The sequence below is a fragment of the Lissotriton vulgaris genome, chromosome 7 (assembly GCF_964263255.1).
Source record: "Lissotriton vulgaris chromosome 7, aLisVul1.2, whole genome shotgun sequence".
In the NCBI taxonomy this organism is placed as follows: domain Eukaryota; kingdom Metazoa; phylum Chordata; class Amphibia; order Caudata; family Salamandridae; genus Lissotriton; species Lissotriton vulgaris.
In genome coordinates this window covers 198,917,852-198,942,146 of record NC_141695.1, presented here as the reverse complement: position 1 = coordinate 198,942,146, position 24,295 = coordinate 198,917,852, and the positions used below count along the sequence as shown (strand labels likewise).

Here is a 24,295-nt window from a genome sequence, read left to right as displayed (position 1 = left end):
AAAGGGTCAATTACGAGCAATTAATTGGTACAACATTCAATAATTATTAATGCCCCGCGCAACTCTCTAACATGAGGTTGAAAAGCGAGTTACATTACTTATGGCACAGTGGGCTGATGACAAAGATATTGTACAAGAGGCACAAAGCAATTCCCTATATCCGGTTTTAACCATCCTATAATGCCATAATAAAAGGGGTGTAAACCAGTATCATTGGTTAAATATTGGGATGGGTCTAAATATACCAATTAACCCAGTGCTGCCAATTGTGCCAAGCTACTGTCCTGCTCATTAAGGCCATGTTTGATCGAGTCTAGAAGGGACATCCATTTGGATTCACGTGTATTTAATACTGTCAACACATTACCTCCTCTTCTGCCCAGGGATACCTTTTCAATGACAAACCATCTCAGGTCAGAGACAGCATGCCCCGCCTTTTGCCAGTGCTCTACTAACGGAGCACCCACCACTTTGCAACGCAGTCTACTACTATGGGACGAGATACGTGACTTGATTTTCTGTTGAGTTTGTCCCACATATACCGGACTACATGGACATTGGACAATGTAAATAACACAGCTCGAATTGCAGTTTGTATAATGTTTTAAGTTGTAAGTACGTCCGCCATGGTCAAAGGTCTTGGTCTGAATTGTGGTGTCACATGCGGTACATGTGCCACATCTGTGGTGTCCTACCAATGGAGGCAGATTCCACAAGGTTGTAAGAGTCGGTTGACTGACTGGTTCCAAATAAGAATGGACCACCATGTCCCGTATGCTTTTGGCCCTCTTAAAGGAATGAAGAGGGAGATGCGTTTGCTCAATCTCATCTGACACCAGAGACCAGTTCTTATTGATAATGTGTTTAATTTCATTACTCTGTGTCGAAAAAGTTGTTACACAGATAATCCGGTCCGTCCCTGATTGATTGGTGGTTTCTGGATTCAGCAGATATAACGTGGGTTATACCAGGCCCGTTTCACCATTCTGACTGGATACCCTCGGGAGATGAGGCGCTCGCTTAAGACCTCAGATTCTTGGATGTAATTACCTCGGGTGGAGCAATTACTCCATATTCTAAGGAATTGCCCGACCGGAAGATTGTCTTTAAGACCTCGGGGGTGATGACTCCCGTATTGCAACAAAGAGTTGCGCTCAGTCGGTTTCCTATATAGAGTAGTTTGTTAACGATTTTCATCCACATAGATGGAAATATCCAAGAAAGGAATCTTCTCATTGCTAGAATCCATCGTGAATTGGAGATGGGGGTTTCTGGAATTGAGCCAGACGTGAAACTCTTGCAGTAGTTCTTTACTGCCCTCCCAGATGCATAGGACATCATCTATGTATCTGACCCACAAGGTCAGCCTGCTCTGGAAAGGGTTATCAGTAGAGAAAATATGTTGTTGTTCAAAGTGATCCATAAAGATGATGGCCAGATTCGGAGCGAAGGTAGCCCCCATGGCTACCCCCTTTGTCTGCAGATAGAAATTTTCTTGAAAAATAAAGAAATTCTGTCTCCTGGCGATGCTCAACAACTCGATTATGAAGTCTGTCAGGACAGGGACAGGGGCCAGTCGTTTGTCTAAAGCTTGTCGCATCACTTCCAAAGCGTCTAGTTGAGGAATACTGGTGTAAAGCGAAGCAATAACGCATGTCACCAAGAGTTCACTTTCTGAGTTGAATGGTCTTTCATCTATGAGGTTAATCGTTTGTGTGGTGTCACGAAGGTAAGCCTTGGTGTCGAGAGCAATCGGCTTTAAGAAAATATCGACGTATTTGCACAGAGGTTCTAACATAGACCCACAGCCTGACACGATGGGACGGCCAGGGGGATTGTCCAGATTCTTGTGCACCTTAGGTAAGGTGTAGATCAGGGGTCTCCAACCTTTTCTGTAGTGAGAGCTACCTTTAATCTGTGAAAATCGTTGTGAGCTACTAAATGCCAAGCAGCTTGCGCATTTCTCGGAGAGACCTCCCCTTACGCCCATCTGTAAGGGCTACACTAGTATTTGAACTACAGTTGACTGCGCAACTGCAGAGTGTTGTTTGTGTATTGTTGAGGGCAGGAAGGTAATATTTGTACTAACATTACTACAATAATATCATGGCTAGCCAAGTGACCTATATCGGTTGTAACACTTTCAGACAGTCCTGGCTTTTAGATTATTACATTTTGCACGCTGAAATTTAGAGCTCAAACTTCCAATTTTAAAAGCACATTCAGAAGGCCCAGAATGCAACGTGCAATTGGGCAGAAAGTCAAGACAGTCGCATGTGGCATGTCCGATGGCATCTCTAGAAATGGAAGATGGACATATATTTTCATGAAGACACATTTACACCTTGCTCTTCCAGCCTTCTTTTGTTTCATTCTATTACTTAAATTAAATGATTTGGGATTTAAAGCGTTCCTATTGAAAAAAAAAAAAGAAATCCCTCTTTAAAACTTCATTTTGTGTTGTTAGCTGCAGAGAATGGGCTTGTTTTTGTGAACTTGGACGGACAAACTGCCACCATGTGTATCACACCTTGACTGCCATCTGTTGTGACAGCTGAGAACACTACCCATCTCCTGTGTAAAGATTTTTGATTTGTAAGATAACAGTGGGGCAGAGTGTGCCTTGGGGCCTCCGACCTTTGCTACTTCCAGTAAGGCATACGATGAGCACTGTACACCCCCTGACAGCACAGATACTTGGTACATAATACATCTGAAGTGTAACACCCCCTGGCATCGGGAACATTTGGTACGTGATGGATCATGACGTAACTTCCCTCATCGTCCCACCGTTGTTCACTTTTTGAGGTTCTAACAAGCATCGCCTCACCCTAGAAATGATCGGGCACAATACTGAACACAAACATGGTAGCAAGCATGCCTAATGTTTTATTTAAGCGAGCCTTTGAAAGTTGCACTCATATGAAACGATGTTTTATAACGTTTCAGCTAAACCTGGGAATGTGAGCACATACCCTGCCTATTTTATGCAATTTAAGTGTTTCTCTGCAAATGAAGAATTGCATGTGTACCATTTTAATTGTTTGCATTTAACATTTTTCAGCTCTTGAAACTATTCTTTGAAGCAGAGAAATAAATCACTTTGTGTTTCGTTTCAGTGTGCAAATATCAAAGTTAATTTAAACACGAAAGAGATCATCACATAAATAGAATCTGAAGCGTTTAACTCCGTTTTTTGTTGTTAATGTTTTCATGTGACCTGGACTGCCACTGAGCCGCCTCGCCTAAACAACTATCAGGCCATGGCAGGGGCTCGCTATGGATGTGGAGCTGATGAGGCCTGCATAGGGTTCCTTAGCTTACCTGCTGCTCCGGTCAAATTGGTGGCATGCTGAACAAGGAAGGTGGTACGGGTCTCGGTGGCAGTTTAATACTGCTTGCACCACCTGCACATTTTCCAGCACCGGACGCTTCCCTCTGCCATGCCTGCTGCTCTGCACTGGCACTTAACTCGCAGGACAGTGTGGTGCCTAGATGTGAAAGGCAGGGGTTCAGAGAATACTGGAGGAACAACGTCATCCTCCTTCGCCCGCCCACCCCTCCTCAGCTACACTCAGTTAAGCTAATCTGAGCAGCTGGTTTCGGTGAGGGCGGTCAACATAAAAAAAAGGCCGAAATACTCTTAACGATGTTAATAGGCTATTAAATTGCGACACTACCAGCGCGAGCTACTCAAGGGGCTTTGGCGAGCTACCGGTAGCTCGCGATCGACCTGTTGGCGACCCATGGTGTAGATGGTTGCCAGTCGTGGAAACTTTTGATTAAGGAATTTAAATTCCTGCTCACTTAAAGCCAGCATCCAATCCTTTCTGTGTGGCTGCCAGAATAGTGTGTGCCAGTTCACGTGAAGGGTCACTTGATAGTTGTCGATAGCTCACTCCATCTGACAGTTGTCTGTAAATCTCTTCCTTGTATTTACAGAGGTCCTGGATGACAATAGCCCCGCCTTTATCAGCGGGCTTGATGACGACCTCTTTGTTGGTACACAGCCCTGTTAACGCCTTTTTCTCTGTATTCAATCTGACGAATTTGCGTTGGTCAAGTACTCGGTCCACTGAGGAGGTCACAATTTCTTCAAAAGCCAAAATCTTATGGCTCATGGCATAAGTAGGTGGGAAAAAAGTAGAGGGTTCTCTCAGCCCAGTGATGGAGCTTTGTTGTCTAGTGGTTTGATTTCGGAAGTAGTATCTTCGTCTAATCTTACTAAAAAATCTGTATAGTTCAGTTTTTAACAGAAATTTATTTGCTGGAGCCGTTGGAACATAAGAGAGGCCTCTACTCAGGACTTTAATCTCCTCTTCCTCTAAATTGTGCTTAGAGATGTTGATCACAGGGTTGGAGGAGGACCTATTGATGTTAGGTATGTGGGATTCCACAATTTGATCTGAGGTAGATGCATGGTTCACCACCTGTAGGTGTTCCTCCTGGTCGAGATTTCTCCGTGCACTTCGGGGTGGAACGTTACTCGTTTCTGTTGCTTGCCTCTGTTGCCCTCCCATCCGCCAGGATTTTGTTGTTGTTGACCTCTCGCTTGTCCTCTCGTCCAAAGGTTGCCGCGTCCACGTGGGGGCCGCCATTGACCGCGGCCTTGATCTAAAAAAGGCTGCTGGAATTGGGGAGGGTACTGCTGATATCCTGACTCTTGAGGTGGGTAATTATAGGAAGTACTGGGTCCTGCTTCTCCGTCACTCCCTGAGCTGTAGGAAGAATCTGAAAATGCTGTAAAATTACGTCTTCCTCTATATCCACCGCGGGTGCGGTTGGTGAAACGCCCCTGATTGTCCTGCTTGTAGTAGTTAGGCTGCAGGTACGGGTACACTGTTTTTTTGTCAAATAGTCTCAGGTCTCTGGCTAGTTTTTCCAGTTTCTTGGTTTGAGCTGTTATGTCAAAATCTTTAATGGTAGCTTCTAGAGTATACAAGGCCTCCTTCGCTTTTGTAAGTGTATTATCTCCCAAAATTTCAGCTTTAAGATCAGCAATTTCCTTGCTGAGAGAGACAATTTGTTCTGCGGCAGTCTCAACCCCCAGCACCATCCAGTGCCGGGAGCAATTGTTCGCCACGTAACTGAAGCCTTCTTTGAACTTGGGCACGTCCACGAAGATGGCTGGTTCTATTTTGATCTGTAAACCAACCGGGATAATGTTTTCTTGAAGGTATCTTGTGAACAAATGCCCATGTAGCCGTGTTCTCTTTCCTTTCCTCTGCTGGGACATTTCAACTGACTCCGCCCCTAAACTCCGCGTAGCGGTTGTTGCGGAGTTCCTGCCGACAGACGCGGTTTCAAGCGCCTCTTCTCTGGGTACGTGATATTGGGATCGCGCCTCTGCAATTAATTCACGGCTAATCATAAATCCTGACTCTTGAGCGATATCCCCGGTCTCCTCCGTAGGTTAACCCCTTAGCGAGGCTGACGGAGCGGCAGCCCTTTCCTCGGCTGTTGTCATTCATAGGAGTGCGGAGTATCGGACGTCTGCTGATGAATCTAATCCAGAGCGCTGACGTGCTGTTACGAAAGACTGTTTGGCTATTCTGGTCTCCCGCTCTTCAATTATAGGTATGTGAGGCTGTTGTGATTCTTTCACACGCTCCGTGGCAAATCTTGTAATTTGACACTTGTTTTTGCTTTGCAAAGCCCACAATGTAGCCTTGCTTTTCTATTCATAGCGATCTACAGTGATCTACAGGTCAATGGGAAATATCTGGTCCCCGGGACGGTCACATGCCACATGAACCTCATTGATGGTATCCTCTGGGGGACCACCAAATATCTTAGAGAAGTGGGCTACCCACTCGTCAGCTGTCACTGCCACATCAAGATGTTGAGAGGATGAGGCATCTGCCAGAAAGGGTGATTTTACCGTACGCCAGAACAGAGAACTGTCTTTGCGTAGGCATCTCTCATGTAATTGGGCCCACAAGCCCTTCTTAATTTCATTTCTGCGGTTTTGCTGTGCTAATTTATAAACATTTTTAAGTTTGGTGATTTCAGCACAATCTCTGACATGGTTATGGACTGCTCTTTTTAAGTTAGTTTGGGCTTTAAGGCAGGTTGAGTCAAACCAGCCTTTGGTTTCTGGTTTTCTGGATTTTTGATTGCGAATCAATTCATCCCGTATAATTCTGATAATTTCCAGAAAGCTGGCTATAATCAGCTGGGGTGAGGAGTCTAGTGCTAAGCAGTTAGTCATCCATGGAAGAGCTCTGGATACCACTTTACTGGTAATTACGACTGAGGCGATTTTGGACCATTTTACAGAAAAGCCATTTACTTTATCCATGGACAGCGTTTGTTGATTCAGTAAACTGGCCCTGGTTAAGTGGGGTAAAGCATTTTTAATTGACAGGCTAACACTATTAGGAAAATGATCGCTACTGATATCTGAGCCTGTATTAAAAGTTTTCAGTTGACCCTTTATTATCTGTGAACATAGAATGTAATCAATAACACTTGATAGACCCCTTCCATGAAATTTTGGCAAGAAATCGGCGGGTGGATCCACAAGGTCATTTGCATATTCCAGCTCTAGTGAAAATAGATACTCATTTAGGCAGTTACCTCGCTTCGTGTGTGTGAAGTGTCAGGGGGCATCCATTTTCATCCTGAAGACCACAGGTACCGTTCTTATAATTATTACATAATGAAGCATTAAAGTCTCTCCCCCCTCACCCCCCAAATCACATAGGAAGTAAGGGTAATGTGTTTGTTCCGCTGTTCAATTAGAAAAGATGTAATCTCGGTTAAAGTTTTGGCACATTCGGTTAGCTGAAGGTTGTTATAAAAATTAACCAAGAAATACAACATACATTTATTAAGTGAAACCTTTAAGATTTGGAAATTCTCACCAGACAAAAGAACAGTTATGTCCATAGTTGGTAAATTGTTTGCGGTATATACTGCAAGACCTCCTTTAGGTCTACCAAAGGTTTTGGAGCTAGCTGGGATATGGTATGTTTTATAGCCTAGAATGTGTATTGGCTCAATGGCCCAGGTTTCCTGCTGGCATACTATTTGATGTACACTAACTGTGTCTAACCATGGTTTGTGATTTATCTTGGAGCGGAGCCCGGCAACGTTCCAAAATAAAACAGAAAAGGTCAAAGTTGAGTTTGTCAGGTCGCTGATTTCAGGGAGAACTTTGGAAGCTATTGTACCTGACAGTGGATACAGATGTGACACCGGGACAGTAGAATGCATTTTAGATGATTCATCAGGGATAATAGGAATCTTGTGGGGTAAACCTACTTCTGCTAATCTTGGAAACACTACCTTCCCCACAATACCAGATGTCTCATTTAATTCATTTATAGCAACTAGGGACTCTGGTAAATCAAAGGTTATTTCTGGGGTGGAAATAGGTGTTATTGGTTTTGATTCCATCGTCTTATCTGAGATTACATTTAAAGAGGAGGATCTCTGGGAGCTTGAGGATGTTTGTAGGGGATTAAGCCCCAAAAGCAGTGAGCCCGCGTTTCCCTGACCAGTACGCGATGGTGGTCAATCGACCATTTCTAGACAATTAAATCTGTTTGCGACTGGTATGCCTCTCCAACCTACAGAAGGCGCGACATCTCTACCTCCATATCCTGACCAATTGACCCAATCCCTTCTCCTATCCCAGTTTCCTACTTGGGTCCAGTTCCATTGTGGGCTTTCGTTATGGCGAGATGTTGGTGGGTAGAAGTAGGCGAGTCTTTTTGTATCCATCCCATCATTTGTTACTGGCATACCCCAGGAGCAAATCAGCTCAACTGTGAGTGGGTCATCAAAGTTGACTATGACGCAGTCTCCCGGGATTCTTTTCGGCTCCTTACCTATCCAAGGGACCCTGTGGACCATTGAAACTCTGCTCGCAGAGTACGTGGTAAAGGTCTATTATTAGATAACCAATGCAGTACCTTATTTTTTAAGGACCAGCCTGGTTCCTCCACGTTAGTGCTCAGCTCGGGAACCCCGGTCATAATCCCCACATAAGGACTAGCTTCTGGTGGTAAGTGTATTGGATGCCCACCCCTCCCCCTGGACCTGATGTTAGTGTTTTGTGCCCCTGGTGGCTTAACTTGGTCAGGCGTCAGGGTATTAGGGGGGGCTGGAGTTTTTGTTGTCTCAGGGACCTTCTTCACCCCTACAGGAGGGGTTTCGGTTTTACGGTTGTCGCATCAGTAGCTTTTTTTATGGCTTGCGCCCCTGCCTTAAGGGTTTTGTTATTCAATTTTTGCCCCCCTGATTGTACCAGTCCCGCCCCCTTTGGGATACTTGGAGTTGTGTTCAGAGCAGCTATCTGCTTTTCTATCTTTATGAGGGACAATTCAATGGGTTGCATATAGGATTTAACTAGTTCCCCTAATCTAATTAGTAATTTGTTATTTATCCCGCAAACTTTTCACCCTCCACCCGTGTTACTGTTTACACTAAGGTTTGCTGCATTCATGGAGAGATTAATAGTTTCTGTTGGTGTAATGATTAACTCTCTCTGTGTTAGACTAACTTGTCCTGCTGCCTGAATGATAGGTAAGTCTTTATGGTGAATATGTTTCTTGGGGTGTTTCGCTTTGAGCAATTTCTTTTGATTCTTTTGTTTAGGTATAGCTCCCTCCCTCAATCCCCTATTTGGGGCTATAATGATGTCCTCTCGGTTCGGGCTCGCAAAGAGAACGGGGTTTTTTTCTAGCATCATGGATGATTGCGAGTCCGAGAACTCTAGGGATGCCGACAGGTCGACCATGCTTGGCACGGTGTGTGTTTCTACGTGTACTTCCAATAGTGGCCCAGCTTCCCGTAGGTGTATGGGTGTCTTGGCTGCGGCTAGGGAACCCAACGAAGACCGTTTGGCCAGGGCCAAATCCTGCGATAAACTTAGTTTAAGCTGGATTATGTCCTGGTCAATTGCCTCGTTAGCCCTAGTTATGTAATGGTCAATTGGGCCAGTTATCTGTGCTGCACCCTGTGCTGTTTTACTCCTACTACCTCTAGTAGTCATGGTATTGGAAAACAGTTATCGAGGATATGTCAATAAAAGAGGAGTTGGAGGGTAGTATGTATCCAGTAAGGAGGGGAAGATAAGTGTCGTTGGGCAAACGTAAATGGGGTGGCCCAGTCCAGTCTTACCCGGGCTTAAACGGGCCAGCGCTTGGCCCGGGCTTCGCCCGCGCGCGTTTTGCGACGTGGGTAGTGACGCTCTGATTTAAGCGCCACCTGGCGCAATTTCCCCGCAGACTGCTTCCTGCCGCTAAGTCCTCTGGGAATTGTGGTCCCCTGCGCCTCGAGCTCTCCCCCACACAGCGACCGCACTGGTGTTCCTGGGGTGCGACAGCGGGAGGAGAGCGAGCGCAGCAGGCAGGACGGCAGTGCCGGCAAAGGAGGTAGCGGGCACAAGTTCGGTAAGGTCCCAGATGGATATATTGAGTTCACTCTTAATTCACCACAAGTAGGAAAGGCGTCCCACTCCACCGATAGTGACGCTCTGATTGAAGCGCCACCTGGCGCAATTTCCCAGGTGGCGCTTAAATATATTCTCTGGAATATATTTTGTCACCCTTTTCCAATATAGAACATCTGAACTCTTTCTTCAGTCGAGGTTGGGTCTGAAAAGAATGTTTAATGGAAAATAGATGAAAGGGCTAAATATTGACTGTTACCGTAGGTTCGATTTGCATGGCAAGATCTTGTGAGGACGTTTAGTTTCTTGAAATACATCAGTAAACAAACATTGTCTTGCTAATACATCACAGGCACTTCTTTTATTTAATTTTGTTTTTTAAATGGAAACTATCTTTAAGTATTCCGGGGATTCATTATATGCACGAGGATAATCTGTTAATGGATTTGGATGTAATGCTCTAGTCTAGACAGAAAACAACTTTTACAGGTAGGTAACCTATTTTTGTTATCCAAGCGCTTGTTTCTTTTTCTTTGAATGATTGGTATATTAATTTCTTTTGCTTACTTTAAGGAGACGGCACAAGTGCAGATGAACAAACTGCAGTGGCTATTACAACTGTACAGCAAACATCCTACGCAGACCACAATATACAGTACCAGTTTCGCACAGAGAACAATGGAGGACAGGTGAGTATTAACATTGGCTTTCCGATGCCCACATTAAAGAAAATGGTTAACAAAAACCTATCCAAATATATTGGTCATAATTGTACTAGCGCGTCAGAGAGATTTGGGCTATATTTCAGCCATTTTTAAGATCTGAGGACTTGACAGGAAAAATGGTACTGCATTACCTTCTTTGTCAACCTTAATCTTGGTTAACATTTTATTTTATATTTAAATGAATTTAAGTGAATTGTTAGGCTATTGAGAAAAAGCAAAGTTCATTTTGGAGTCCTGGTTCTGCATCGTAGACTGTGGCGTATCTCCCGGCCAACTTTTCAAATTTGATATGCCCCCCCTTTACTCACACTCACTCTCTCGCACTCACACTCACTCTCACTCTCTCACACTCACACTCACTCTCTCACACTCACACTCACTCTCTCACACTCACTCTCTCACACACACTCTCCACCGCTTTTTAACACAGGGTACAATACTTCAAATAATAGAAAAATGTATTTTTGAAGTATTCTGCAATTGCTGCTTCTAAATTGCATTGAAAAACAGAACTGTAATAAAGGCAAATGCAGCCACATAAACTTAAGCTTTGCAGAGCAAAACATTGTACCTGTTTCTTTACCCCTGCGCACGTCCGTTGGCCAACGCGGCCCGCCCACTTCGCTAAACCGCCATACCGCGGCGAAATTGCCACCGCGGTTGAGCGGCTATGAAGCCAGGAACCTTCCATATCTCATCAGGGAGTTGCTAAGGAGTTGCAGTTCTTTTAAGGGGTATATAGTGGTATTTTCAAACACAATGTATGTCTTGCTACTGAGTATTCATGACTGCGTGGTGAGTGGGTTGTTAAAGACTTCAGTGAAGATTCATACAATGCAGAATTAGGATTACAGGTAAGTACATTTCCCCTCTTCACCGTAGAATCTTCATTGATAGTTTCTAACCTTAGAATATAATAGTAAGCTCGTCCCCTAGACTCATGGTCTTGAATATAAACATGGTTCACAAGGTGAACCATTGAATCAATTGATGGGGACCTACACAAAATAGAATTTTCTTCGAAGTTTGACAACACGCTGCATGCGAGTTCACACTTAGCTAAGAATTACTGTTTGAAGAAATTTCCATGTTACAGCCATAGAAATATCCAGTAAGACCTTTCTCATCCGTGCACCCATACCAGTTTCACCCTGTTTCTATTGAGCCAATATTACCAAACAAATGAGATAATTTTCTTAAGTCTTTAGTTTTGTCTAAGTATCGAGGGACCTCTCTGCCATAGAGCTATGGTTCTTAAAAATACTGGTAAAGAGATAGGATGGTTTTGATGAAAGTCAGAAGCAACCTTGTAAGGAATGAAGGGTGGGTTCTCAAAATAGCTTCATCCGAACGAAAAACCATGAACAGCTCTTGAATCCGTAACCCTATGAAATCATATGATAGTATTAATGACTCAAGTGACTGTATCTGCTCAACTGTGGAGCCATTAATCCCGAAAATGCCACATTTTGCTCCCATTGCAAGATGGTTTTCATATTGGAAGAATAACTTTCTTCAGACCACCCCAGAAATCCTTTGAGCGATATGGCGAAAAATATTTTTCGAAAGGCCTCTTGGCTGTAAGATGTGATGGCTGCTAAACCTATTTCAATGGAGCTATATTGCAGCTCTCCTTTAGCAAGATGAATTAGGTAAGAGAAAATCGCTTCTTCCTGTCAGGCAATCCGTCCTATTTTGAAGCATATTCAGCAATTGCATTCGTCTTCGTTGCTTCTTTAAGGGTGTCAATGCTGTCGTTTGGCCAGTTCAGATGGGGAAATTGAATGACTCCAGGAGCTATGCTGCCAAGTTGAAGGAGATTAGGCCTCACTGGAACACACAAACCTGGAATTGGTTAATCTTTTTAGCTTGCATGGCGTTCTCTTTTCAGGCCTCTAAGATGCGTGAAATAAATCTGTGAACCACCGATGTCGTGATAATTCCCTGGCAATAAGAATCAACTCGGTCTTTGAATTTTCCTTTCTCATAAGTACAGCTTGCATTCTAAAAAATCCACAATAGAATAAATGAATTCGGAACTTATATGCACTGAAAATGTTGTGACCATTTAATCAAAAGGACATTTGAATTCCTTAAACAGATCCTGCTGGCTGTTCTAGACTCCGAGAAGGTGTATTGCAATGTTTATTAAACTTCTCAGAATGAGCCACTTCAGATAGCCTCTTCCTCCTTTAAATAATACATGGTTATTGTATTGGTCGTCTTGATCAGAATCCTGTCCATTATCTGCAGTGCTTTTCAGAAAAGCCTAAAGGACCAGGTGAACTGTCCTGAAATTCAGCTTTTGGTTGCTCCGATTCCCTAGGTAGGTTCACTGCTCAACACGGACAGACCTAACCGATGAAGTCAAGACTTGTTGATTGAATCTTACCCTTAGGTTGGACTGCTTTTGCCGCCATGGACCTTTACTTCCATCAAAAGATGTAATTTGTCCTCCGAGGTCCCTTGACTATGTTTCCATTGGTTCTATTAACATTGCTGAAGGAGTCTCCTGTATAGACTTACATTTGTAACTATGAAGATGCATGCTGAAGGGAGTACATTTGTTTATTTTACTGTAGGAGTCAGGTTTGTTTTTCCTGTGAAGAAAACATTTGGCAGTTAAGGATATCACTCTTTCCTCCAAAGGAAATGTTGTCACTTTTTCTATTTTATTAATTATATGGCCTCCTATGTATTTCTGAACTTGGATACGGGAGAAGTTTGATTTCTGATAGCAGTAACTTCCTCATGCTGACAGGTGGCGCAGTTAACCTCTGTTTCAACTCTGTCCTGCCTCAGTGTGCACTGGTTTCAATTCTTTTTTACCCACGATGCTGATTCGGAGCTTTGCTCAAACTTAGTTCGGATTTCACAGAATTCTCTAATTGTAAATAAAAGCAAACCTGACAGTGTGCATGGATGTTGCCCCTGAAGGCAACCAGTTTCAAGCTGTTGTGTCAGAGCAGATGTCTGTGCTGACCCACGCATCTTCTGCTTATGGTGCCTTGGGACTTGAGCATAACAAGTTGTGCAACATGCTTTCTGTCATGCACACACTGGGGCGCAACATTATGAAACGGACTCTTCAGAGGCACCCACTGGGGTAAACGCACTTTTTGGTTTATGGCATTGAACTGCAACAACCATCATGCTCCATTGCGGACGCCCATGGGGGCGGGACCTACGAATTTGAATAAATAATGTGCTCAAATCAAGTCTGCTGTTTTCCGTTTTGAGCCAGTGATCAAGGGCAGGAAGCTGCACGAAACGCGTTTGGCATCGTATGAGAAGCTGTGAGGAAAGACTGGTTTGCTGCTGCCGGTGGCGTCTGTGTATATACCTCCCCGAGTGTGGCAGCTCCAACAGGGCAACCTTTTTTTGTGATGGAATACGCGGCTGGTCCAGTCGCGGAGATGCCCCGCGGCTAATGCGGATTCGCACTGCCTGCAAACACGGGCGGTGTAGTGAATCGGGAGGGGGGGGGGCCTTGGCTGCCGGTATATATTGGCTGCAACCTGTCGGTTCCCTCGTTGCTTTTCGCCCACTGGGGCGCAACATTATGAAACGGACTCTTCAGAGGCACCCACTGGGGTAAACGCACTTTTTGGTTTATGGCATTGAACTGCAACAACCATCATGCCCCATTGCTGACGCCCATGGGGACGGGACCTACGAATTTGAATAAATAATGTGCTCAAATCAAGCCTGCTGTTTTCCGTTTTGAGCCAGTGATCAAGGGCAGGAAGCTGCCCGAAACGCGTTTGGCATTGTATGAGAAGCTGTGAGGAAAGACTGGTTTGCTGCTGCCGGTGGCGTCTGTGTATATACCTCCCAGAGTGTGGCAGCTCCAACAGGGCAACCTTTTTTGTGATGGAATACGTGGCTGGTCCAGTCGCGGAGATGCCCCGCCGCTAATGCGGATTCGCACTGCCTGCAAACACGGGCGGTGTAGTGAATCGGGGGGCCTTGGCTGCCGGTATATATTGGCTGCAACCTGTCGGTTCCCTCATTGCTTTTCGCCCACTGGGGCGCAACATTATGAAACTGACTCTTCAGAGGCACCCACTGGGGTAAACGCACTTTTTGGTTTATGGCGTTGAACTGCAACAATCATCATGCTCCATTGCCGACTCCCATGGGGGCGGGACCTACGAATTTGAATAAATAATGTGCTCTAATCAAGCCTGCTGTTTTCCGTTTTAAGCGAGTGATCAAGGGCAGGAAGCTGCCCGAAACGCGTTTGGCATCGTATGAGAAGCTGTGAGGAAAGACTGGTTTGCTGCTGCCGGTGGCGTCTGTGTATATACCTCCCTGAGTGTGGCAGCTCCAATAGGGAAACCTTTTTTTGTGATAGATATATATATATATATATATATATATATATATATATATATATATATATGTATATGTTTTTTTGTTAATGCTCCGGGGTCCCTGCACGATGGCGGGACTATTCAGTGCTTAGGATTTTAAGAATACCCCAGGAAGAGAACGAGGATTACAGGTACGTAACGTATACATACTAACACACCACTACATCTGCCCTATTGTAAAAACTGCTGGACGTGTTGTCAGGACTGGTCCAAATAAACACAAACTCTGATTACTGGAAGCCACCTACACCTGAATACCAAAAACCAAGTATTCTGGAAAATGTGTTCCTGTCCAGAGGGAATGTGAACTAGCAGTTTAGTGTGCGTCATAGATTTTTAGATACAATCTGGTTGATTCCATGCGAATGGTCTGTCTGCAGTGGTGCACATGAGCCCAAAAAGGATGGAATGGAAGAACTCTGTGTAGTTTCCTGTGGCTGTTATTCAAGCATGCCATCCATACCGTGTGGAATTCTATAAATCGACATTTATTTTCACATAGATGTGGATAGCTGTGGTTAGGGCAGTTTGTTTTCAGATAGTGTTTTTCACAGTTTTTACGTGCATTCTCTGCAGATGGGGCTTCACCTGGTCAGCTTGTAGCCAAGGATTATTGAAAAGGAGGGCAAGACCTAAATGTTATAAAAATGTTTGGGATGGCATGTTTGCCAAAGAGGCTCTAGCACCTTATGATTTTTCTCCATGAATAATAATTGTAACACTTAAACCTACAACTTATTAAAAGTTCTGTTCTTCTTAGAAGTTGTAGCACTGACTGGATTTTAAGGTATTTCCTGTATTGTTTGTTTTCTTACCCTTTACACTAGCCCCTCGGCCTCCTGCCCCGTATTAAGCCTAAGTTGCTATGCTATCTCCTGAGAGTGATGCACGTGCAAAAGGTGTGCAGTAATATTAGTCACTTTTCTTAGTAAAAGATCGTAACCGTGTAGGATGGTGCCCAATACCTAGGGGGAAAAACCTTAACCTCCAATGGTCTTTTGCATATGAGTGCATTTAAAGCCAAACCTAAAAAATAAGTACAATGAAAGTTAAAGGAAGAGAGAGAGTGTGTTTGTTTGATCCCTTTGGGGGGGGGGGTCTCATCGCTTATGTCTTTCTCAAGACTTTAAACTTACATTTCTAATGTCCAGTGCAAATGTTGTCTTTAACAATGTTGCAAGAATACTTGGATGATTTGGAGTTTACATTATGGCACTCAAAACATTTTGAAATACTTAAAATTGTTTCGCCCTCTGTAAAGGTGACATACAGAGTGGTCCAGGTGACGAATGATCAGCTGGATGGACAAGGGGACACATCGGGAGCAGTCAGCGTGGTCTCTACAGCAGCCTTTGGTGGAACACAGCAAGCTGTTGCTCAGGTAGTAATAAACATTTAGTTTTTTTGTTTGTTCTCTGCATTGGGGTCTGGTATTTCTTTGTAATATCTTTTAAAATTCTGCCTACCTACATGATAGTGTTAAAGCTAGAAATCTGCTTTCCGTTGCATGTCAATCAAACATTCATAATGAGTATGAGTTTATTTACGTGGATAACCTTGTCATTTGTGGAAGAGTGTATTTGTTGTTTGTAAGCATCATAATCACTTTATTTGCCATAAGCTTGTGTTCGAAATTAGGATGGCATTTATTTTTTAAAGGTTATTTTTTCATGAGGTTTTTTTTTCCATTGCTGTCCCACATGAACAAAAGGCTCTTTGGGGACAGCATTTACCACCTCAGCACTTGGTGCATACTTAAGCTGATTTTCCTCTGGGCTTATCAGAACAAGCATTTACAATGCAATAGGTCTTGCATTTACGCAAGTTTGAGCTATTCACATTGCAAATAATGCCTTTTTATTTTTTATTTTATTTTTAAAACATAGATAAAAGGAATTGTCATTTACAATGCTAATAGCTAAAACTCGCGTAAATGCAAAACCTATTGCATTGCAAATGCTTGTTTTAAAATGGACCTTATGGCTGAAGCTTTCAAACTGCTCTGCCAAACTGTGGAACTGTATTCTAGCAGTTACCTATCTCAAAAATATTGTCTTGCATAGTTGGCTCCCTCAAAAACTGGCTTTGATTGCTTCCTAACCTTTCTCACTACTTGTCTCTCGCTGCCACTGGTGCCAAGACACTTATAGTTGTCGTGAGCGCTATACATTTTTGTAATAACAGATCATATCTTTGACACAGTTCCTCTGCTGAGTGACCAAGGTGCTGCTGTGCATCAACGGGCAGCAACGACATGATTCGGGCATGAAGTCTGAAGCCGGACATCCTGGGACAGACCTGACCAGGAGGCAGGTCCTGGCCCCGGGGAAGACACTTTTCCTCTGCCTTCAGTTGCAGCTCTTTTGACGCTGTTGGTAAAGGGCAAGTAGTGGCTGGGCTTGTCCAGCACAGGCCGTGGCTGGAGCCATATCCCCACCTGGAGAAGGCGCATATGGCACCATGTGGTCCTGGTTCAGCACCTGGGTGGGGGCAGGCACCGGTATGCAGGCGCTTCACTATTTTCAATTTCCAGAGTGAAGGCAGCCCGTGGAAGATGTATGGGGGTGTGGGTGTCGGTGTGGGCGTGGGGGGAGCCAAAGGCAAATCTGCAGCGGGATAGGCCTGTGCTGCATAAACTTCATCAAAATTCATGCAGGTTTGTGTGTTTGAATTAAAGTCTGGGTGTATGGATGGACACCGGCTCAGGCGAAACAAAGCCAAAGCAGAGTTCTCTCAGCCTACCTATGGAGCCAGCAAGATGGCTCAGTGACTTGTAGGTCACATGTTTATTAATCCCGTCGGGGCCAACTCAGCTTTTCATCCTTCCGTGATCGGCACATGGGATTACTATTAAAGTGGCATTAGCCTTTTAAATATGTAATATTTACGTGACTCGGATATCGAATAGCTGGGACAGTGAGCGCTATATAAAAATTGTAATCTTCAGGCTGTCCACCTGTCACCAAACCCATACATCGCGCCATCAATCTCTTATCAGCCAGTTCATCCATTCGTCTATTGTTCTCTCGATCTTTCGTGCTCTCTTGGAGTTCATTTATTTAATTTGCAGCTGTACTTTCATAGTCAGGTCGTTTTGGTGGTGGAGCCATGCAGTTGAGGCTTCGGTATTTCTCTCTTTTTTTTTTTAACAAATCACAGTTTATCCTACTCTTGCTTGAAGAATGGAAACTTAACTTTCCATTTTCTTCCTGCCACAGAAAACTCAAAAGCCAGAAGTGTGTCAAAGGTATGGTGTTGGCACAAACTGAACCGTCAAGATCCTCCTGGTACCCAGAGATGTCTTGGGTCCCTCTCTGCTGCAGACACTCCAGAGATTAGTACATGTTCCTCTTACTTTACACTGGTTCACTTTTCCATTTGACTAACAACCCCTGCAGATCAGCGGTCTCCTGCGCCCCCTCGAGCAATCAGGATTTACATCTCTTGAGCGCTCACTTTCTGGAACGCGAAACATCTTAAAGTATTGAGGAATCATGCCTTGTCCCCTCTGAATGAGACAGCGGTGCAAAAATAACAAGCTGTTGCCTTTACTCAAATGCAGCCGCTTGTTTATATTTGATCAAGTGTTCAATTTAATGGAAAAAAAATTGCTTACCGACTAATGAAAGAGACAGTGTAACGCCGCAAGTAAAAGATCCAGCCCTGATAAGCGGTCATAAAAGGAGACAGGGCGGTAACAAGGAGGGACTAAGGAGACTCTGAATCAATCAGAAGACAGCATTTACCATGGACAATGACACCAGCCAATGAAAAAATGGGTGGGGCACCCACAGCACCTCTACATTAGACCCTACTACAGCATGCCTCGCAGAGCGACCAACGTATGCGTTGGAACGCTGGGCTCGACCTAAAAAAAGCAGCTTGACTGTCATTCTTGCTTGCTGTCCATGTCGAGCAATTTACAGGAACCTGTTGGACTTTTGAGGCAGATCTTAATGTTGAGGGATTTTAAGTGTAGCCATTAAGCACCCTTACGTGCATTTGTTCTTCAATGTCGAGACATTGCTCCCCAGTGAACAGCCACATATCAGTCTTTGTCATTTGAGAATAGAAGAACACAATCTCCATTATCCTATAATGCATCCTCAGCGGAGTTCCAACTGCTCATTTTGTGCCGAAGACATGCCATCCACTCCCCATTCACAGTAGGCGTAGTCTGACACCTGCATCTCTGCTCCTTTTCTGTTGCTTTCTCACAGATTTCCGAGGGTACATCCTAAGAAGAGAAGTTTGGTGAAGGACTGTCTTGATCCGGTGCCAAATTACCACATTATAACCATAATGCTGCTTTTCTTGTGGTAGGATAAAAATAGACTGTTGGATGGTCAATATGGTTACAACATTAGATTTTCCAATTCCCGCACAGGTTTCAGTAGCAATTCTCAGACTGGTTCGTACAGGAGGTTCAGTCTCATACAATAGCGTGGAGACTCGTAATTGAAGAATATTAATGTGTACCAAATGACTAGCTTTTATATGTCATCTTCACAGCCTGTGGAGAGTGTGCCACTGTAGAATAACCAAAAACACACCCTCCTTGAAAAGTTGAGGAATTGGACTGCCGTGTTTTGAACAGGTTTGGATCCATTATTTTTTTTTTTTTCAGCCACTGACCAATGTGTTCACTGGAATCATCCTCACAATATCATGCAACATACCCCAGAAATGATCCCTCTTATTTGCTCTTGCATATCTTTGTACACCAGCTGTCGCAACTCCTCAAGCAGTACCGGGTGAATTTTCAAATGGTCACCTACATCCTACCCATATTCTTTCTAGTAGAACAACCTAGAAAAGGAAATGTTACTTGTTAATCCTAGCTCTCAACCCAACCACAGGATTCTGCACTAAAGTCAAAAGCGTGGAATATTTATGCCGGCCTATGGGGACCCAGGAACACTTTCGCTTTTTTTTTTTAAGTCTGTGCATTGTTTTGGAGATAAAAGCTGTAATAAGCCAATGCAGACATAACCTCCATAGCCTAAAAAGCCAACATTGATTTCTGATGGATTCTTCTAAATGCAGACTCCTCACTTTAGAATACTCCTCACTTGCCAGACTGGACCCAGAAACTTCTTACAGGATGCATATTTTCATATACCTTTTCTGCACTCCCGCAGACATTACCTGAGGATCAAAGTTGGCCAAATTCACACCTTGTTCCTTCGCAGAGACTGCCATTCATTGCCACTATTGTGCATAAAGGGCAGTTGTTCAAGGCCTTCCCTCAGGCACAGGGAGTCGAGGAGATTCAGGTTATGATCTCGATGTTTCAAACTCTGTCCTGAATCTTGGTGAAAGCAGTTTTGAGGCTTCTGATTTCTGTGCTCTCAACCTCCTGCATCTACCTGGGCACATGCAGGCTCTCCAAGGGAACCTGTAGTTCGGATGGGCCCGGCACCGAGGAAACCTATTGGATGTCCTCCAGATTTTGTCAACGACTGCTCATAATTTGTAGTGGTGGCTGATCTAATGCAATTGGTGAAGTTTCCATTCTCCGCCCAGAGCATTGGTGACTGATGGATTACTGCTGAGCTGGGGAGGTCGTCTTGGGAAAGCCTGGCCTCAAATTCCTCTGTTAGAGATGCATGGCATTCGTCTAGCACTGAAGGCCTTCTTGCCGTCCGTCATGGGGAAGCTGGTACAGGTTTTCATGTACACCACCACCACAATGTGGTATTGCAACAAGCAAGGGAGAGTGGTGTCCTGGGTCCTGTGCCAGGAGGCTCTGCACCCCAAGTTGATTAGAGCATTGGGGCATTTAACTAGTTACAACCGCTTGGTGGGACCCTTGAATAACACAGTGGACGAGTTAAAAAGGCCGTGTGTGGCAGAGTAAAAATGGCATCTACATCCCTGTGTGGGGACAGTGAATCTTTCTTGTTGGGCTATGCATTATCCCGCCTGCGTTCTCTGCTCCCCCTTAAATCATGAAAGAGAAAAGACTCCATTGGCTTGGCCCTAAAAGTGCGTTAAACAAATACATTAATTGGTATTAAGTAACATGGTTGTGTAGAAGAGGTATAGTTGTGTAGAAGAGGACCATTTCAAGGTTGATATTGCTCTTCATCAAGACTTACTATGTGCTGGCCGAGAAACAGCTTCCAGAAGGTCTTCAAGTCTACCTGGGCTACTTTTTATCCAGTTGACACCATCGATGATACTCTGTTTCGATTCTGCCCCCAGTGCCATTCCAAATACTTGCGGGCCGACCTTCACGAGGTATGCAACATGTTTTTGTTCCCCGAGCACGAAGAGGAAGATTGGTAGGCCTTTCAGTCCTTTCGATCGAAAAAGATTTCACAGGACCACCAGGTACGATGCAGAGAAATACAGAGACAGGAGTTTGAACACACACCTGATACCTTCGGGCACGAAGATATTAAACAGGAAGATTTGGAGACTTCTGCTCCAGAATAAGAGGGAAAAAATCTAATATGAAGAAAAAAAGGAGAAAGGAAAAAGAACTCTAAAAAAAGAGAGAGGGACCCAATACCAAAGGGATGGGGTAACAACTACTGACTTTATGTCAAAAAACGAATTTCCCTTTTGGGCATCTTAATGTGAGCACCAATTCATACAGACCAAATAGACATCAATTATTCATACATAAAGACCTATCACTCGGAGCAATGCAGTAAGTAACACAAACTCTGCAAAAACAAATACCTTCAGTTTGTACAGTTTATTCATATATATAAAAGCAATTAAAAAAGTATATAAAACCTAGGGAACACAGACAATATAAAAAGGAACAAATCATATACATTAATTCATCCAATCCTTTTCCTAAAGTTAAGGAGGTACAAATGAGGTATATTCAGCAACAATCCGAATCCTCCTCAATCAATGGGTATTGTACTTCTCCCTTAGTTTCTCAACGTGTTTTGACGGACAGTTAGCATATAGCCACCTTAATCAGGAAAATATTATTAGCTGTATTCCCAAAATTTCTTAAATTAAGATAAAATATGCCTTAGATTCAAAAACAGACTGACATAATCAAATAATACTGTACACAAAGCTGAAATGAGCTGAAAAAACAGAATTGATGCCACACAGCTAATTCAAGCTGTGGTCCATGCAGACATCGACAGCGTTTTAACGCACGAGGAGTATTCTGATTGTTGCTGAATATACCTCATTTGCACCTCCTTAACTTTAGGAAAAGGATTGGATGAATTAATGTATATGATTTGTTCCTTTTTATATTGTCTGTGTTCCCTATGTTTTATATACTTTTTTAATTTGTTTTTTATTGCTTTTATATATCTATGAATAAACTGTACACACTGAATGTATTTGTTTTTGCAGAGTTTGTGTTACTTACTGCATTGCTCCGAGTGCGGGCCTTTATATATGAATAATTGATGTCTATTTGGTCTGTATGAATTGGTGCTCACATTAAGGTGCTCAAAGGGAAATTCGTTTTTTGACATAAAGAAAGGAAAAAGAAACCTATAAATACATAATTTCAGAAGAAGTATTATAAATTTCAAAAAACATTATAGTTTATTCCATATATTTTAAAGTTAAAAAGGATAGTTACGCTCAAGACAGTGTTGGTATAGAAAAAACAAACATCACAAACCCAACATGTGGCAACAAAAAACATTACATGTGTAAAGGAACAACACAAACAGAAATAATGTGTCCTTAAAGGATTATGGCCACAAAAAGCGTTGACTGCGTTTCGACCGCTATATTACTGTACGGTCATCATCCGGACTAGAATTCGGTTGAGCGTTACAAAGCCTTCTAGAAAGAGGACGGACCAAACGATAATGGATGGCTGTCTCGACTTGCCAATACCTATGAAGAAAATTCTTTTACAACAGAAGGAAGTCAAGAAACCCAGTCTGAAAAGGACAGGGCTTAAAGAGAAAGAAGTGCGTCACTAGGACCTCTTCTCCAATGGCTGGCCACCGTTTAGCATGAACGGTGATGCCAGCCAATGGAAAAGAGGGGCGGGGCTTAACCTCGCTAGTGAAAATACCTCTATCATTAAATCTCGCCAGCTCGACTGCGCATATGCGCAGTCTTACACTAGCCGAGACCTAAAAACAATAAGGCTACCAGTCCTCTGCACCCTATTCTCCCTTCTCCATCTTACATGCCACCTGTGGCTTCTGTACCTCATTCACCACAGAATCCCTTAAACATTATACCTCCTGGATCTCCACATACAGATGGGGGACATGACACTTGTGGTGCACCACCACCATCAGACCCTAGGCAGGATTATGATATTGACCCTCCTCCTGGCAACCCCTCACCTCCTGAAGATACTACATCATATAAAGAGCTCATTACTATGGCAGCAACATATCATGGGGGTTACTTTACATAAACAATGTATGGAAGATTTTTTATTTGAGACATTGCGCACCACACATAGGACATCCAGTGTTAGTAATGGCTCCATGTAGATGTTGAAAAGCACGGGTGAGATGATATAGCCTTGAGGGGCCCCTGCTTTTGTGAAGTACGGGTTGGAGAGAGGTGGGGTATGGATGACATTAGCTCTGTTGCAAAGGTAGGACGCAATCCAGTCTAGAGAAGTCGCCTCTATGCCAGCTTGGTTTTGTTTTTGTATCAGAGTGTCCTGGTCAACTGTGTCGAAGGCAGCCAATAGGCCCAAGAGAAGTCAAAGAATCTTATATAGCGCACAAATCACTTTTAGGCAACCCCGTTGCAGTCAACTGTGGTCTTCAGGTCATCCCAGATGGCAAGGAGGGCAGATTCTATGCCTCTTCCTGGACTGAATCCTGTTTGGAAGCCAAAGTATGGCATTCTCTTCAATGAATTGTGACATCTGGGCGAAAGCTGCTCTTTCTATCAGTTTGCCGAGGAAAGATTAATTTGAAATCGGTCTGCAGTTGTCATGGTTCAGCTGCTCCAAGTTAGTTTTCTTCTGTAATGGTTGTATGTATGACTTTTTGAGTTTTTTGGAAATATTCCAGTAGTTAAGGGGTTGTTGATGATTTTTCTTACTGGAGTGTCAGCAGAGGTTGTTGAAAGAATTGTCTTGAAGGTTTGTGGTGGACATGGGTTAGAAGGGCTGCCGGCAGGCCTCCTTGCTCTGATCAGGTCCATAGATTTATCACATGAAACGTGTTGGAAAGAATAGAGATGCTGGGTTAGAGTATTTATTGAATTGTAGCTTTGTAAATGGGTTAGTGCTGTTGCTTTGTCTCTGTTTTGAAGTATGAGACTTACATGTCTGCTTTGTCCGCGTAATGATTTGCCAGTTTGTCTGTGAACTCTTTAGTAATGGGATGAGCTGCTTCTAGGCAATTTGGTTTACGAAATTCATTGAGAATTTTATAGAAATTTTTATTTGCACATTTAGCATTTTGAATTCTGTGTATAGTATTTTTTCTTCGCTTTATTGATATCTGGCTTGTACAATCTGTAAAGTTTCTGTAGGCGATGTTTGTCTTGGTTGGCATTTGTTTTAAGCCGGGCACGTTGCAGCATTCTGATTGGTTGTTTTGTCTCTTATCTCTGTATTTCTCCAAGGTGCTTGATTTCTTTGTTCAGTTGTGTGGTTTTTAATGGTATCGGGATATCAAAAGTTTAGGTGTGTCGCTTAGTGTTTTATGTCGGAAGGCAAGCAAATGGTGGTCTGACCATGAGACTGGAGTCATTGTTTGATAGGTAACTAGTTCTGTAGTAGCAAAAATGACCTCTATGATGTGTTCAGCGATGTGTGTGGGTTCGTGGACTATCTAATGCAGGTTCAGTGCTTTCTAGGTAAGCAATGATTGTTT

The 24,295-nt window shown here is 43.5% G+C and overlaps 1 protein-coding gene across 3 annotated transcripts in view; it reads left to right on the top strand.

Annotated features, from left to right (window-relative positions):
• The window catches only part of USF2 (upstream transcription factor 2, c-fos interacting), a 203,705-nt gene that overhangs the window by 45,313 nt on the left and 134,097 nt on the right, over positions 1 to 24,295 (top strand). For 2 of the 3 annotated variants that reach the window (XM_086929938.1, XM_086929940.1), the window contains exons 3-4: positions 9,974 to 10,089; positions 15,763 to 15,882. In XM_086929938.1, the coding sequence (XP_086786064.1) occupies positions 9,974 to 10,089; positions 15,763 to 15,882 (236 nt within the window). The remainder of the gene's footprint in view (positions 1 to 9,973; positions 10,090 to 15,762; positions 15,883 to 24,295) is intronic. The other variant, XM_086929939.1, reaches the window with a different exon arrangement.